This window comes from Desmodus rotundus, chromosome 9, assembly GCF_022682495.2.
Source record: "Desmodus rotundus isolate HL8 chromosome 9, HLdesRot8A.1, whole genome shotgun sequence".
Classification (NCBI taxonomy): Eukaryota; Metazoa; Chordata; class Mammalia; order Chiroptera; family Phyllostomidae; genus Desmodus; species Desmodus rotundus.
In genome coordinates, this window is record NC_071395.1 from 62069299 (window position 1) to 62085735 (window position 16437).

Below are 16437 nucleotides of genomic sequence, written 5' to 3' on the forward strand. Positions count from 1 at the left end.
TACTGGGTCCTGGCAGACTGTGGTGGGGGCAGGATCTCTTCATATCCCTCTCTCCTGCCCCGCTAGCCCATGGCCATGGGGCTGGCTGGGGAGTGGGGTGGGGGGGGTAGGGTAGGCAGTGAGACCACAGCTGTGCCAAGGAAACTCCTGAGGCCTTGGATGCAGGGCCGCCCAAACCAGAACCAGCCTCCAGCACGTGGGCCTCCCCGGCCTGCTCCTTGGCCAGTGGCCCAGGAAGGCCAGTTTCCAGGAGTTGTCATAGGGAGTGTGAGACCGGTTTCTTCTCTTCCTCCCTTCCCTCCTACTTCCTTCCTTGCTCCTTCCCAGTTGCACAAGCCCTGCAGAGATAAGTCCTTGACCAAGTGTCTGGGAGCAGAGGCAGGCAGGGAGCTGAGCTGGATGAAAAGGAGCCCTGTGAGGATGCGTGAGGCGGCGCCCTCCCCTGACCACCACTCCTCTCTCCAGCCGAACCGGCAGAGGTCAGACCCCCAGTCTGCCCTGCTCTGCCCCTCCTCCCCTCCCCCAAGTTCAAAGGTCACCATTTTTCTGCCAGGGGGGCCACTTTCTGTCCCCCACTCATGATGCCTCCCACCCCACCCCCTCTGCCTCCCTCTTTTCTTGTCCTTTCCTAGTGTTCTTGAAAAGTAATCATAATCATAATAATTAACAACAACAGAGCCCATGGCAGCTTGCAAAGATGTGAAGCCCCACCTCCTCTGGGCAGAGCTCGTTGTTTCCCAGGCCTGCCTTTGGTGTCCTGCCTTTGTTCCGACACCCATGCCCCCTGCCCCCACCTGGGGCTGGAGCTTGGTGTTGGGGTGAGCATTTTTGGCTGCATTTTCCATCAGGCACTGCGCTTTTCGTATTTTAATTGAACTGTCTTTTCTTAAAGATAGATGCTTTCACTACATCCAGCTGCTCGTGTGCATTGGGAAACCCGCCTGCAGTACCGCTCGGCGAAATTAAAAGACGCAGCAGCTGGACCGATTAAAGCTGGGGGAGGGGTGGGACACTGGTCATAGCACTTTCCTTTTTAAATAATGTTTCTGGGTGATGCATTTTGGAGAATGTGAAAAAAATAAAAGCCGTAGAAATGTTAATGATATCCACAGGACACTCAGCAGGAAATGAGAGCGATATGGGACTAATAAAAGCTGAAATATAATTTGTGCAGATATACAAGGCACGGCCTTCAGAGCAGGCCTGGGTTTGCGAATTCTGGGCTCATAAACACAACATGGGAGGTGGGGGAGGGCAGAGCTCTGGCGGTGCCTCTGCCTGGCGCAGAGGTGGGCCAAGTGGGGAGGCACCTGAGTGTGCCTGCCTGGGGCAGAAGGGGGCCACCTGGCTGAGCAGCCCTGTGGCCTTCTGGTGGGTACCCTTCTCTGCCAGGAGCAGGTCAGGAGGCTCAGGGCTGTCCACCTGGCAGGGGGTCTCCAGGCCAGAACCGAAAGCTGCTCTACCTCCTCTGGTCTGATGTGTGGCTGCAGGCCACTCCTGTGATGTTTGATCCTAGCGGCCAGAGATGGGATTGGAGTGGGTCAGAAGGGCAGGCACAGTTCTTGGTCCTTGTTGTTGGGTATGCCTGAAATGAATCTGGGGAGAGCCAAGAGGAAGTGGGCTTTGCCACCTGGGAGCAGGAGCTCACCCTGTGGGAGACTAGTCCCCTCTGGGCAGAGCAGTGCCTCCACCCCTGCGTAGGGCCAGCTGCCTGCCAAGGGCCAGTGTGGGGTGGGGGGGGCTCCTGGGGGCATCTGGTTGCCCAGGGCCTGCTCTGCTCAGCCAGCTGGGGCCCCTCCTCTGTTCCCCTGCCTGGTCAGCCCTCAACACTGAATAAGAAAGCTGCTAGGTAGGACTCTGGTGACAAGGAGGAGTAAGCTGGGCCTTTTGTGGGCAATCCCTCCCCTACCCCGCTCCACATCACTCTCTGTCTCTTTCCCCTTCCCACATCTTCGCGTCTTTCTTCCCTGTGCCCCTTTAGTTCATTCTGGCCTCTCCTATAACCCTGGAGTGTTGTGGACCAAGACAGGCCGACCCTTCCTCTTTCCATGTTGGAAATGGGAACTGGGAAGTCCCCTGTGCTCCCCTGGGGGCCTCGGGTGGGCAGGCCTAGCTGAGTCATGGTCTTCCTGTCCCCCTTCCCCCACTCCAACCCCGACCCTGGCTGTGGATAAATCCTGAGCCCACTGGCACTGCCCACCCAGGAGTGTCCTTGCTCCTCCCTCTGAGGAGGGTCTTCTGGGGTGACCAGGCACCCAGCCAGTTGAGGGAACCTATAGCCTGCATGGGGAAGACGGGCCAGTTTTGTGAACCTGGTTGTTCTGCCCTGAAGGGCCCTCACCCCAGTGTCATTTCCTGACCTAGAGTCCTGCTTCGGGTGTCACTGGGGCCCCAGCCCTAAAATCATAAACAGATGGGCTCTGGGCCTGGTGTGACCTGGCCCTGACCCTGTGGAGGGAGGGCTGGGCTACTTCACACACGGAGGAGCTGTGGTTCTGTCCTCCATTAGCATGTACTCCCTCGCCCTGGGCCACGTAACCTGTTTACACACCTATGGTATCAAATGTAGGAGGCCGGTGCTGCTGTCCTGCACTCCTGGGGGTCAGAGAAGGGGCTGTTTAACGTCTACGGTGGCTCAGAGGCCCCCAACTGACGTCTGCTAGAAGGCGCAGACAGGCTCCAGATGGTGTGACAGTGATAGAGGAGGTGTGTGTGCACGGGAGCTTGCAGCAGACCTTGGGAGCAGCTTCTCCAGGCCGGGGGCAGAGCTTCCAGGTCCCTGGCTTGGCTGGATCTTTCTTGAACACTGCCAAGCTGGGACCAGATTACAGGAGCCCACAGCCCCAGGGGAACAGGGTGTTGGGAATTGCTCTGCTAAATGGCTGGGAGGGGTGGCTTGGGGCAGAGTGGGGAGCTGGATGGGGATGGTGGGGTGGCATCTCCCAGGCGACCTGGAGAGGTGGGCAGCCTGGTGTGCATCTCCCTCCCTCCCCCGCTGGGAGGGCAGCCACCCTCGGTGAGGCTTGGCTGCAGGTGGGGTCGGTGTCGACTGCCAGCACACATCCCTGCAACAGAGGCTGTCAGTGTGCGCAGCTGGGAGGGAGGCTCAGGCAAAGGGGGCGCTGGTAAGAGCTGTGGGGAGAGGGCAGGGCTGGGTGAGGGGTGGCAGGCAGGTTTGCCCAGGTGAAAGGAAACTTCCCATCTGAGCTGCTGTCCCTCTGACCCCTTCCCTGCCCATCTTCCCCTGCCCCACCCCGCCTCCCTTTTCTTTTCACAGATAACCAGCCCAAATCATGCAGTCTTTTCGAGAAAGGTGTGGTTTCCATGGCAAACAACAGAACTACCAGCAGACCTCACAGGAGACATCTCGCCTGGAGAATTACAGGCAGCAGAGCCAGGCCGGGCTGAGTTGTGACCGGCAGCGGCTGCTTGCCAAGGACTATTACAGCCCGCAGCCATACCCGGGCTACGAGGGCAGCGCAGGTACAGCTGCCGGCACCGCCCGTGGCGGCAAAGGCCTGCCCTCGCAGCAGGTCCTGCCGGGGAGGCCGGCGTTCTCCAGCTACAGCGTCCAGGACAGCAGCCCCTACCCAGGCCGATATGCAGGAGAGGAAAGCCTGCAGGCCTGGGGGACCCCACAGCCGCCACCTCCCCAGCCACAGACCTTGCCAGGGGGGGTGGGCAAATACGACGAGAACTTGATGAAGAAGACAGCAGTACCCCCGGGCAGGCAGTACCCGGAGCAGGGTGCCCAGCTGCCCTTTCGGACTCACCCCCTGCACACCCAGCCCCAGCCGCCAGCGCCCCCGCAGCCCCTGGCCTACCCCAAGCTCCAGAGGCAGAAGCTGCAGAATGACATCGCCTCACCCCTGCCCTTTCCCCAGGGCAGCCCCTTTCCCCAGCAGTCGCAGTCCTTCTCCACCTCCTCCACCTACTCCTCCACAGGCCAGGGCAGCGGGCAGGGGTCCCACTCCTACAAGAGTTGTACAGCACCGTCTACACAGCCCCACGACAGGCCACTGGCTGCCAGTGCCAGCCTGGCCCCAGGGCAAGGAGTCCAGAACCTTCATGCCTACCAGTCTGGCCGCCTCAGCTATAACCAGCAGAAGCAGCAGCAGCAGCAGCAGCAGCAGCAACAAACCCTTCAGAGCCGACACCACGCCCAGGAAACCCTCCACTACCAAAACCTGGCCAAGTACCAACACTATGGGCCGCAAGGCCCGGGCTACTGCCAGCCAGACACGGCTGTCAGGACTCCGGAGCAATACTACCAGACCTTCAGCCCCAGCTCCAGCCACTCGCCCGCACGCTCCCTGGGCCGCTCTCCTTCCTACAGCTCCACCCCGTCACCACTGATGCCAAACCTGGAGAACTTTCCCTACAGCCAGCAGCCGCTCAGCACAGGAGCCTTCCCTGCAGGCATCGCGGACCACAGCCACTTTATGCCCCTGCTTAACCCCTCCCCAACGGACGCCGCCAGCTCCGTGGACACGCAGGCCAGCAACTGCAAGCCGCTGCAGAAGGACAAGCTCCCCGAGAGCCTGCTGTCAGACCTCAGCCTGCAGAGCCTCACCGCGCTGACCTCACAGGTGGAGAACATCTCCAACACAGTCCAGCAGCTGCTGCTTTCCAAGGCCGCCATGCCCCAAAAGAAGGGTGTGAAGACCCTGGTGTCCAGGACACCAGAGCAGCACAAAAGCCAGCACTGCAGCCCCGAGGGCAGCGGCTACTCAGCTGAGCAGGCGGGTACGCCACTATCAGAGCCGCCAAGCAGCACGCCACAGTCCAGCCACGCTGAGCCACCCGAGGCTGACTACCTGAGCGGCTCCGAGGACCCTCTGGAGCGTGGCTTCCTCTATTGTACCCAGGCCCGCGGCAGCCCCGCCAGGGCCAACAGCAGCTCGAAGGCCAAGCCTGAGTCCGTGTCCACCTGTTCTGTGACCTCTCCTGATGACATGTCCACCAAGTCTGACGACTCCTTCCAGAGCCTTCACAGCAGTTTGCCGCTCGACAACTTCTCCAAGTTCGTGTCCAGCGAGCAGGACTGCCCGCGGCTGCTGCTCAGCGCCCTGGCGCAGGAGGACCTGGCCTCCGAGATCCTGGGCCTGCAGGAGGCCATCGGCGAGAAGGCCGACAAGGCTTGGGCCGAGGTCTCTGGCCTCTCCAAGGATGCCACCAAGCCACCCTTCACGCTGGAGAACCATAGCACCTGCCTGGACTCCATGGCCAAGAACACGTGGCCACGGCCAGGGGAGCCCGAGGCCCTGCCTGAGTCCTTACAGCTGGACAAGGGGAGCAACACCAAGGACTTCAGCCCGGGGCTGTTTGAAGACCCCTCTGTGGGCTTCGTCACTCCAGACCCCAAGAAAACCACTGGTCCCCTCTCCTTTGGTGAGCGGCCCACCCTTGGGGCTGCCACTTCAGACCCCACCGCAGCCGCTTTTGACTGCTTCCCAGACACAGCCACGACCAGCTCGGCAGACACCGCCACCCCCTTTGCCTGGCCTGAGGAGAACCTGGGCGATGCTTGTCCCCGGTGGGGACTGCACCCCAGCGAGCTCACCAAGGGTCTGGAGCAGGGTTCGAAGGCCTCGGACAGCATTGGCAAGGAGGATGCCCATGAGGCTTCAGCCTGCCTGGGTTTCCGGGAGGAGGAGCCCGCTGGGGAGCAGGCCACCCTGCCCCGGGACACCCAGCAGGAGGAGGTGGGTGGGGTGAAGGAAGAGGCAGGTGGGCTGCTGCAGTGCCCTGAGGTAGGCAAGGCCGAGGTGTGGCTAGAGGATGGCAGGCACTGCTGCTCCGCTGCGGACTTCGGCGACCTGCCGCTGCTGCCGCCCCCCGGCAGGAAGGAGGACCTGGAGGCGGAGGAGGAGTACTCCTCCCTGTGCGAGCTCCTGGGCAGCCCCGACCAGAGGCCCGGCCTGCGGGACCCGCTGTCCCCAAAGGCCCCGCTGATGTGTACCAAGGAGGAGGTGGAGGAGGCTCTGGATCCCAAAGCTGGCTGGGGCTCCCCATGCCACCTCTCTGGAGAGTCTGTCATCTTGCTGGGCCCCACTGTGGGCGCTGAGTCGAAGGTCCAGAGCTGGTTTGAGTCCTCCTTGTCCCACATGAAGCCCGGGGAAGAAGGGCCCAGTGGGGCACTGGCTCCGGGGGATCCTGCCACCCTGGCCCCAGAGGCCTCCTTGGCCCAGAAGCCCAACAAGCCCGCCGTTCCTGAGGCACCCATTGCAAAGAAAGAGCCCGTGCCACGGGGCAAAAGCTTACGGAGCAGGCGGGTGCATCGGGGGCTTCCCGAGGCTGAGGACTCCCCATGCAGGGCACCGGTTCTGCCCAAAGACCTCCTGCTGCCCGAATCCTGCACAGGGCCCCCCCAGGGACAGATGGAAGGGGCCGGAGCCCCAGGCCGGGGGGCCTCAGAAGGGCTCCCCAGGATGTGTACCCGCTCCTTCACAGCCCTGAGTGAGCCCCGCACGCCTGGCCCTCCTGGACTGATCACCACCCCTGCCCCACCAGAAAAGCTGGGGGGCAGGCAGCGAGCTGCCTTCAAGTCTGGCAAGCGTGCGGGGAAGCCCTCCCCCAAGGCGGCATCCAGCCCCAGCAACCCGGCCGCCCTGCCAGTGGCCTCTGACAGCAGCCCCATGGGCTCCAAGACCAAGGAGACAGACTCTCCCAGCCCCCCTGGCAGAGACCAGCGCTCCATGATCCTTCGGTCCCGCACCAGAACCCAGGAGGTCTTCCACTGCAAGCGGCGGCGACCCTCGGACAGCCGGGTCCCCAACTGCCGGGCCGCCAAGAAGCTGCTTGCCAACAACCACCTGCCTGCCACGTTCAAGGTCTCTGGCAACTCCCAGAAGGAGGGCAGGGCTGGTCAGTGGGTGAGGGTCCCCAAGCCCAGCGCAGGTGGCAAGCTCTCTGATCGGCCCCTCCATGCTCTCAAAAGGAAGTCGGCCTTCGTGGCACCGGTCCCCACCAAGAAGCGGAACCTAGTCTTACGGAGTGGCAGTGCCAGTGGCAGCCAGGGGGACGTGAAGGAGGAGCGAGCTGAGGGGTCCCCTACCCTCTTCAAGAGGGTGTCTTCCCCTAAGAAAGCCAAGCCCGCCAAAGGCAATAGCGAGCCCACCTTGAAGCTCCTGGCCCCAGAGACGCCTGACACCTGTCTCAAGATGGCTTCACGGGCAGCCTTTCAGGGGGCCATGAAGACCAAGGTGCTGCCGCCCCGGAAAGGCCGGGGCCTGAAGCTGGAGGCCATTGTGCAGAAGATCACCTCACCCAGCCTGAAAAAGTTTGCATGCAAAACGCCTGGGACCACTCCTGGGCACCCTCTGAGCCCACCCCTCTCTGAGAAGGACCGAGGGCCCAAGAGCACCAGGGGCAGCCCCGTAGGGGCAGAAGGTCCCTCAAACATGGGCGCGGGCCAGAAGCTCCCGGCAACTTTGGGGACCGACCCATTTTGCAGAAATACGGCCAACAGATCCTTGAAAGGCAAACTCATAAATAGTAAGAAATTGTCCTCAACTGACTATTTCAAAACTGAGGACTTGGTGTCCCCAGAGGCCCTGTCACCTGGGGGAACTGCTCTGGCACCGAAAAAGAGAAGCCGGAAAGGCAGAGCTGCAGCCCTGGGACTCCCCAAAGGGCCCCTGGAGAAGCAGCCCCATCTAGGCCCTGCCCTGCTCTTGACTCCCAGAGACAGGACCAACAGCATGCAGGGGGCCAGTGAGGACAGCTCTGGTGGGGGAAGCAAGAAGCCAAAGATGGAGGGGCTGGGCTTGGCCCCCCAGCCCCCTGACGGCCGGTCCTGCCAGCCCCAGATGAGGGCACAGAAGCAGCCGGGCCACGCCAACTACAGCAGCTATTCCAAGCGGAAGCGCCTCACGCGGGGCCGAGCCAAGAATGCCACCTCCTCACCCTGCAAGGGGCGTGCCAAGAGGCGGCGGCAGCAGCAGGTGCTGCCCCTGGATCCTGCTGAGCCTGAAATCCGCCTCAAGTACATTTCCTCGTGCAAGCGGCTGCGGGCAGACAGCCGCACCCCAGCCTTCTCGCCCTTCGTGCGGGTTGAGAAGCGAGATGCATTCACCACTGTATGCACTGTTGTCAACTCCCCTGGGGAGGAGCCCAAGTCCCACAGAAAACCTTCCTCCTCTGCCTCTTCTTCCTCATCATCCTCCTCCCTAGACACAGCTGGGGCCTCCCTGGCCACTCTCCCTGGAGGCTCTTCTGTCCTGCAGCCTCGGCCCTCTCTGCCCCTCTCCTCCACCATGCACCTGGGGCCCGTGGTTTCCAAGGCCCTGAGTACCTCTTGCCTTGTTTGCTGCCTCTGCCAAAACCCGGCCAACTTCAAGGACCTTGGAGACCTCTGCGGGCCCTACTACCCTGAACACTGCCTCCCCAAAAAGAAGCCAAAACTCAAGGAGAAGGTGCGGCCCGAAGGCACCTGCGAGGAGGCCTCACTGCCCCTCGAGAGAACACTCAAGGGCCTTGAGTGCACAGCTGCTGCCACCACCACCACCGGAAAGGCTCCCCGGCCTGACAGCTCAGCTGACCTGGCCAAGCAGGGCTCACTACGCACCAGTGCCCGGGGCCTATCCCGGCGACTGCAGAGTTGCTACTGCTGTGATGGTCGAGGGGACGTCAGTGAGGAGGTGGCCCCCGCTACTGACAAGACCCGCAAACATGAATGCAACAAGGAGGCAACAGCAGAGCCCGGCGGGGACACCCAGGAGCACTGGGTGCACGAGGCCTGTGCTGTGTGGACGGGCGGGGTCTACCTGGTGGCCGGGAAGCTCTTTGGGCTGCAGGAGGCCATGAAGGTGGCCTTGGACAGGGTAAGAGGCTAGCCTAGGGGGGCGGGGAGCTCGGTCTCCACAGGCCAGGTGGGCAGGCAGTCAGGGAGCCCCCTGCTGCCCCAGCACTTCGATTTGAGCCAAACAGGCCCACAATGAAGAATTAGCATCTGAAGGGTTTGGGGCAATGGCAGTACAGCTCAGGCCGAGGCAGACCTCACGCAGCCCCATCCCACACTTCCCACCTCGGCCCTCCTTGCCTTCCCAGCCTCGCCACACGCTCCGCTGGCCCCTTCCAGCTCCAGAGCCCCCTGCCCCCCTCTTCAGGTAACCAGCCAAGAGGCTGGGGTCCCCTACAGGTTGAGGGACTTCCCAGAGTGGAACATCAGGCTGGCCCACCACAGGAGGCTACCCTAGCTCAAATACCTGTGAGATGGAGCTGGGGACTGAGGGGACAAGCCCCTCAGACAACAGGAGGTTGGACTGTGTCCCCTCTGCTGGACGGCCCCTGGGCCACACAGCTCCCCTCATGCAGGGTGGCCCCAGGACCTCTCGTCAATGGTCCTGAAATGGTCCCTGAGGGCCTTCAGGTGCCGAGGTCTTCGAGCAGGAATGCAGTCTGGGTCCAGAGCCCAGCACTGCCCCTCCTCGCCACGTGGCTCTAGTCAGGGGCGTTGCCTCTCTGCACCCCGACTTCCTCATATTAGTTCCCAGCTCTGAGGGGCCCTGAGGGTTGAGTTAAAGGCCATGCCAGGCCTGCCTGAGTGCTGTTGACTTTGCTGGGCTAGAACTAGTGACCACAGCAGGGGCCACATCACCACCCACGGTGTCCCTCCCACTGGGGTTACCACAGGTCTCACTCCTCACACGAGGGGTACAGGGGGCACTCAGACAGAACCCTGGCAGCAGTCAGCAGGAGGCATCTGGGACAGGGCAGTGGGGGTCAGAGTTCTGTCCCTGAGACCCGTGCTCCTGCCCCCCATTGCCCCCCCCACACTCAGCCATAGTCCAGTAGGGTGACGTACTCTGGCACTGGGAGCACTGCCCAGCCCCAGCCCCAGCCCCAGGGATCCTCGTCCTCCCCTACCCAGCCCCACAGCCCGCATATCAGCTCCTTTGCCACACCTCTCCCCCACCCCAGCCCTGCCCCACCCCCCGACTAGCCCCCCGTGCTCACTCTGGGCTGGGCTGCGGGTCCACATGGTGGTGCGCCCTCCCCAAGGGCAGCCGAGGTCCCAGCCGCTACCCTGCCAGGCCTGCTGATGCTCGCCTTACTTCTGCTCTCCGGAGGAACAGAGGTGGGGACCCACTTCTTCTGTGTCCCTTCCTGGGAACCCCACACACAATCTGTCCCTGAGCCCTGTCATGTCCACCCCTGGGACCTCAGTTTCACACTCTGCCCAGAGTCGAGACCTCACCCAGAGCTCCCATGGGCCCGTCTCTCCTCTAGGGAGGCCAGGCCCTAGATGTCGAGGAGGTGGGCGCTGGCTGAGGTGGGCTGCGTCAGGAGGCCCCATTTGGGTCCCTCTTCCGGCCTGGGGCCCTTCAGCAGGTCCATGAGCCACAGCCCCTCTCAGTGCGGGTGCTGAGGTCAGAAGGCCCTGGAGCTTCTGTCCATCTGTCCGTCTGTTTCTCCACTCTAAAACATCCCACGAGGCTTGTTGGGAGGCCTCAGTGCGGGTCTCACACCTGAGGGCTGCTTGTGGGCTGGACATGGGCCTCATCTGGGGTCCCACTCCCACTTCCACTCCCCTATTTGGGATAGGAATTGGGGGAAGCGTTGGGCCCCAGAGTCCCAGGGTGTCTCAGCCCTGATCAGAAGAAAACTGCCTGTTCAGAGGCACCGTGTGAAAACCTGCTGTTCCCGAATGTACCTCACTCTCCCACCGGGACCTCTGCTACTCTCAGCTTGGTACAGGGGACATTCCCAGGCGTTCCTCAGGCTAGGCCTGTGAAGCGGGGAGGAGACTTTATTCCTGTCTGTCTCCCAGCTGCTGGGGTGGGGTCTCCCTCAGTCCTGGGGCCTGAAATGGAGCCCACCCCACCCCGGGCAGCATGGGGCAGTGCATACCAGCCCGTGCTCCAGCCTAGCTGCTGGCAAGTCACTCAGCCTCTATGTGCTCTCATTGGTAACCAGCTTAAAGAACAGCAATGCCAATGCCAGAAGGTTGTCATGAGGAGGCAGCTCCCAAGCACACCTGGCACATCCTGAGTTCTAGGTATTCGTTCCAGGGGCTCAGCATCTGGGCCCGGGGCCTGCTGCCCTCCCCACTTTCTCTTGGACCGCGCTCCCCTACCCTACAGGCTGTGGTCTGCAGGACTTGGGGCCCGACTTGTCCCTGCCCAGGGCCCAGATTTTGTTTCGCACTCTCAATGGCCTTCCTAGCCTTTCCCTGTCCTGGCCACATCTCCCCCCAGGTGGCTTGGCCAGGTGTGGGGTAGCTCCCAAGCTCAGCAGACACATTTTTAAGACCCAGAGGGAGCCGGCCACCATACCGGACAGCATAAGGTTCACGTTAACCCCGCATCTGGGGGTTGGCCGTGTCATCTCCCAGGTCCTGAGAAGGGTGAATGGCGCGTCTGAGGGTGGCCCATCTTTTCCAAGATCAGCGCTTGGTCTGCTGCCAGGAAGGGCAGGAAACAACCTTTGTGCCCTCTCGCCTGCAGTGGGAGTCTCAGTTCCACTGTAAACTGGGTTCATGACGTTCCCTGCTGCAAGTGCTGCCTGGTGGTGTCCATGGGCGAGGGCACACCCTCCGCATTCCTCATGCAGAAGCCCCACCAGTGCCAGCTGGTAGCTATGGCCATCGAGGTGACTGGCACCAGCAGTTCTTGTCATCCACTGGGCACATGATGGCTCATTTAATATTCACGGCCACCCCAAGGGGGCACTGTCTCACTGTGCAGCTGAGGCGCTGAGAGTCTGAGTGGCCAGCTGAGGTCTCACAGGGCTACATGGCGGAGCCAGGACTCAGGCCCAGGTCTGCAGGAGGCCAAGGCCACAGGTTCATCCACAAAGAGCCCTTCCTCCCTCCCCCAAAGGGCCCCCCCACCCAGGTGGCAGCTCAGGGGTTGCCACAGAATCACCCATGTGGGCATGTGCACCCATTCTGAGCCTCCCGGCCAATCGTCAGGGGCCATTGTGTGGGAAGGAGGCGGGGACTGTGCGGTGCCTCTGGAAAGCCCACCTGCCCGGCCCCTCAGTGGCAGGCTCACCCGTCTTTCCTCTTTCCTCACCAGACTTGTTCCAGCTGCCAGGAAGCCGGGGCTACCATCGGGTGCTCCCACAAAGGCTGCATCCACACTTACCATTACCCGTGTGCCAGTGATGCAGGTAAGAGCCAGCCTTGGGGGACAGGGGACCCTGGGCACAGCTGCTGGGACCCAGCCCCACAGGAACCCTCAGCTTCCCTCATCTCCTGCCCCAGCAACCCTTCCCTGACCAGAACCTGTGCTGGGCACTGCTAGGGATGAGGAGATGGTCTGTCCCCAGCCACCGGCCTGAGGAGCGCCCAGAGGCATAAACTGCAAGATGGAGAGCAGCCTGAGAAGGCTTAATAGTTGGCAAAGTCTTCAACCAAGGCTCAGAGACACGCATTGTTTCATTTAAGGAAAGCCACTTTTATGATGGAGTTTTAGTCACTGATGAGGGCTGTATTTAAGCGGGCTTAGAGGCCGCTTTGGCCTGGATTCAAACCCTGGTAGTATTCCTGATATGTGGACTTGGCAAGTTCATTGAGGTCTCTGTGCTTGTTTTCCCCATCTATCAAATGGAGGTTACAATAATCTCTTATTTCCTGAGCTGTTGGGAGCAGCGAGTGAGAGCGTGAACACTGCCCAGCAAGGGCAGCCTCAGTCCTGTTTTGGGGGCAGCTGCATGACCTCTGTCCCCACCTCCCTGTGCCCTCTTCTCTGGCCTGGAAGAGGGGGAGGTTATTAGACCCTCCCTCGTGGAGCAACCTCCTACCTCCTGGGGACCAGCTGCCCTTCCTCCCCACGTGAACTCAGGCTCTGTTCGGGGCAGAGGCAGCTCCGCGCCCACTGGACCACATGAAGAGTGTCGACCTTTCTTTGGCAAGGGCTGAGGTACTCACAGCCTGAGAGGGAGGGAGCTCGCTGGGGCAGGGACATGGGCGGGGGTGTCATCGGCTCCAGCCTTCCCCTCTGAGCAGTGCAAGTCAGACTTTAATGTGGACTCTGCCACTTAAGCAAACACGTGGCCTCACTCGCAGAATAGCCGCACGAGCTTCATCCCTTCAACAGTGATTCACGTCACACCCACTCCGTGCCAGGCCTGCGTCAGGCCTCTGCATCTCTCCCCTGCATCGTTACAAATGTGCTGCCTGGCCCGTGGCCACTGAGCGCGGCGCCAGCAGAACAGGGGTGTGACTCCCTGTCTGCCTTGCTCCACATCCTGTGTTCTCTCTTCCACCCAGTGCTGTCCAGCCCCGTGAGAGGCTCACATTTTGAGTGGGACAGACAGGAAAACCATGATCTTTGCCCAAAATTACAGAGACTAGACAGGAGGAGAGTGTGTGCTGTGGGAAAGATTTGTTCTGTCTGAGCTGGAAGGGAATCCAGGAGGACTTTCAAGAAGAGGCAGTATTTGAGCCGTACTTGGAAAGGTCAGGAGGGGTAGGCAGCAGCTGGTTAGTGGTGGGGTGTATATACTAGGCTTGGAGCCACAGAAATTTCTTTCAAATGACGTATTCCAAGGAGTTCAGTGAGAGGCATCTCTGCAGAGCCCCGGGACTGCCGTGCAAAGGGGCCCCGCAGGCTGGGAAGATGAGATGCTGGTGTGACCAGAGCTGTGTTTGAGCTGCAGGCATCCGGGAAAGAGAGGAGGGTGGCCAGGCCGGGGAGAACCTTCGCCCCAGAGCCTTGTGGGTTGGGCAGAGAACCCATAGCCACAGTGGGAGGGATGAGGGAATGGCGGCCTCCAGCCCGCCCCACCCCGTGCGAGCAGGTCCAAGGCAGGGTGCCAGGTGTGTTCACTACTGTTGCTGAGCTGCTGACCCCCAGGCCCAACTTCATGGCTAAATACCCACCCTTCAGTATTTCTCAGAAGGGCACGAGTCCACAGGCATGCCGTCTACAGGGCTCACACAGATGGCCACAGTCAGCTGTGGGTCAGTGGAGGCAGGACCACGTCATGCCACAGCCGGACCAGCTCCTGCCTTTCTCCCTGTGGTCTCTCGTCCTCTAGCAGGTCTCCATGTGGGACTGCACAGTCCCTCTTGCTGTGTCCTGCTGGCCAAAGCAAGACCCACATCCAGCCCCGATCCATGAGGTGGCAAATGTGCACCTGCTGGGGGGCAGGAGGGACAGAGGCACGATGCAGAGGCTGGGGGCACAGGCGGAGGCTCGAGGCTACCCTGGTAGTCTGTCCGTCCACCACACACGGCAGCTTCCTTCAGGCAGGTTGCACTGGAGGTGGCAGCAGACGTGCAATGGGGGCTGTCCCGCTGGGCTCAGGGCAGAGACTAGTGGCCCTCAGCCCAAGTGGTCACCAAAGCTCCTGAGGGGACAGTGTGCGGGGTTGGGCACCACCATTTAATAGTTGGCAGAGGAGGAGGGGTGGAACCGTGGGCACCAGAGAAGCAGCAGCCAGAGAAGGTGGGAGAACAAGGGAGCCTGGAAGCCAGCCAGAAGGAGGTGAAGACAGGGTTTCAGGCAGCAGGGAGGGCTAGCCGGGGCAGCCCTGGTCAAGCAGGAGGAGCTGAGAGCAGGAGGGAACAGAGGGAACAGGCTGGGCAGTGTGAGCCCCAGGCCTTGGTCAGCACCGTCTACCTGCTCCACCCCCAGGTCTGCCAGGTAGGCTCTCCCGGGCATCTGGGTCGGCCCTCCCCATTCCCTCCTGTCCTGTCCCACTGCCCCTGCCCAACCTCATTAAAGAGTGCCATGTTGAAGCTAAGCAGTGATGTCCCAAAGAGCTGGCAGGGACAGGCACACACTACAGCTTCCTTTCCTCACTCAGGGCCCAGGGCCACCTTGTTAGCTGGGTCCCAGGTGCCCCTAGCACAGACACCAAGAGAGGGGCCAGGAACTGATGACTCGGCTCTTCCCGGGGGCTCCCCTCCCCCCACCATGTGTGGATCCAGGAGGATCACTGAGCAAGCTGGTTTTGGAAGGGGTAACCTCCTATCCTTTACTTCTGGTAACTCAAGCTCATGAGCATTGGGCCTGCAGCAGGGTGGTCTGTGGGTGTGTGTGCTGAGGGGGTATCTTCTATGTGCTGTGGGTTGAAAGAGCCTAGGGTTGTAGCCCAACGCTCTTTCAGTCCCAGAACCAAGTCTGGCTTACCTGAGCTCAGGGAAGGGGAAAAGCTGATGATCCACTTCCAGTTGCTCGCCCTGAAGTGCAGAAACTCATGGGCAGTTTCAGGACTGGGGCCCCCAGCTTCTGGCAGGGGTGGGTGGAGAAAAAGGAGACCCCCTCAGAGAGGCCTAGAGCCCTCCATCCCGGCTGTCAAGGCTGCAGGTTTGCCCCTGCTGCCTCCCAGCCCTGCCCACTAGCCACCACTGCTGGCCTCAGCATGGGCAAGAGGGCTCTCTTTGGCAAGCTTGGGCCTCTGGCTATTTGTGGCTTTAGGGTTTGTTCTGAACCATGCCAGATGAGGCATGGGAGGACAGGGAGTGGACCCAGGACTAGGCTCCCCAGGGGGTGGTGGGTGGGGGTTCCAGGGAGAAAAGCAAGGGTTTCCTTAAGTGCAGCAGACAGGGAAGTGGGGACTTGCTGAGACATCAGTGTACCCCTGCCCTGAGGTGGGCATCAAGGACAGGCCATGCTCAGCCAGCCTCCCTGTTCCCCCAGGATGGGCAGTGCCCTGGGGCAAATACCCTCAGACACCTGGGGGCATTTGCTTGGACCTGATACCTCCCTCCACTTTCCTAGCCCCGCCCCACACTCAGGGAGCCTCCCCTGGGGCCTCACAGGTGCGATGGTTTACAGACACCCTCCTCATCAGTGCCCACCATGGACACACAGTAGGTGGCAGAGTGCCGTGTGACAGATGTGGAGACCAAGGCTCAGAGAAGTAGCTAGTGCTCAAATCCAAACTGGTGACTGCACTACCCAGTCCCTGAACGTTTGTTCAGTGAGCCCCACTGGGCGGCAAAGCCTCCTCCAGGGCTGGCCTCGCGTCCAGGGAGAAGCCAGAGCTGGTGTCCACAGCTGGCCTTCCAGGGAGGCAGAGACCCTGAGCAAGACATCAGCAGGGAGCTTTCTCGCAGGCAGCTCCCAGTGCGGCCAGGCCCCGGGCAGCAGGGGGCGCCCTGGGCGTGGGGTCTGCCACAGTCGGGGGTCTGGGAAGGCCTCCGGAATAACGGAGAGTTCGAGGTGAGCAGGCAGGTGAGAGTGCCACAGGACAGGCCAGCCCGGCTGCAGGGCAGGGGCAGGCGGAGGGATGGTGGCACCTACGCGGGTCTGACCAGCTCTGGGCACAGAGACGCCGCGGCGCGGGGCCCCCTCTTGGCCCCGACTAGACATCCGCAGCGCCCTAACCACACCAACTTCTCTTCGGTCACAGGTTGCATATTCACCGAAGATAACTTTTCTTTGAAATGCCCCCAGCATAAGGTAGGTGACCACAGGCCTCCCCTGAAAGGGGCTTAGGCTGGAGAGGGACCTGCCCACCGCGGGCCGCCGGTCTTCC

General features: G+C 61.6%; 1 protein-coding gene across 6 annotated transcripts in view; it reads left to right on the forward strand.

Annotated features, from left to right (window-relative positions):
- The window catches only part of RAI1 (retinoic acid induced 1), a 108435-nt gene that overhangs the window by 90199 nt on the left and 1799 nt on the right, over positions 1-16437 (forward strand). For 5 of the 6 annotated variants that reach the window (XM_071219275.1, XM_053910821.2, XM_053910822.2 and 2 more), the window contains 3 exons: positions 3278-8825; positions 12024-12117; positions 16312-16361. In XM_071219275.1, coding sequence (XP_071075376.1) covers positions 3294-8825; positions 12024-12117; positions 16312-16361 — 5676 coding nt within the window. In that variant the 5' untranslated portion in view covers positions 3278-3293. Of the gene's footprint in view, positions 1-2569; positions 2707-3277; positions 8826-12023; positions 12118-16311; positions 16362-16437 lie in introns of all 6 variants that reach the window. The other variant, XM_053910823.1, reaches the window with a different exon arrangement.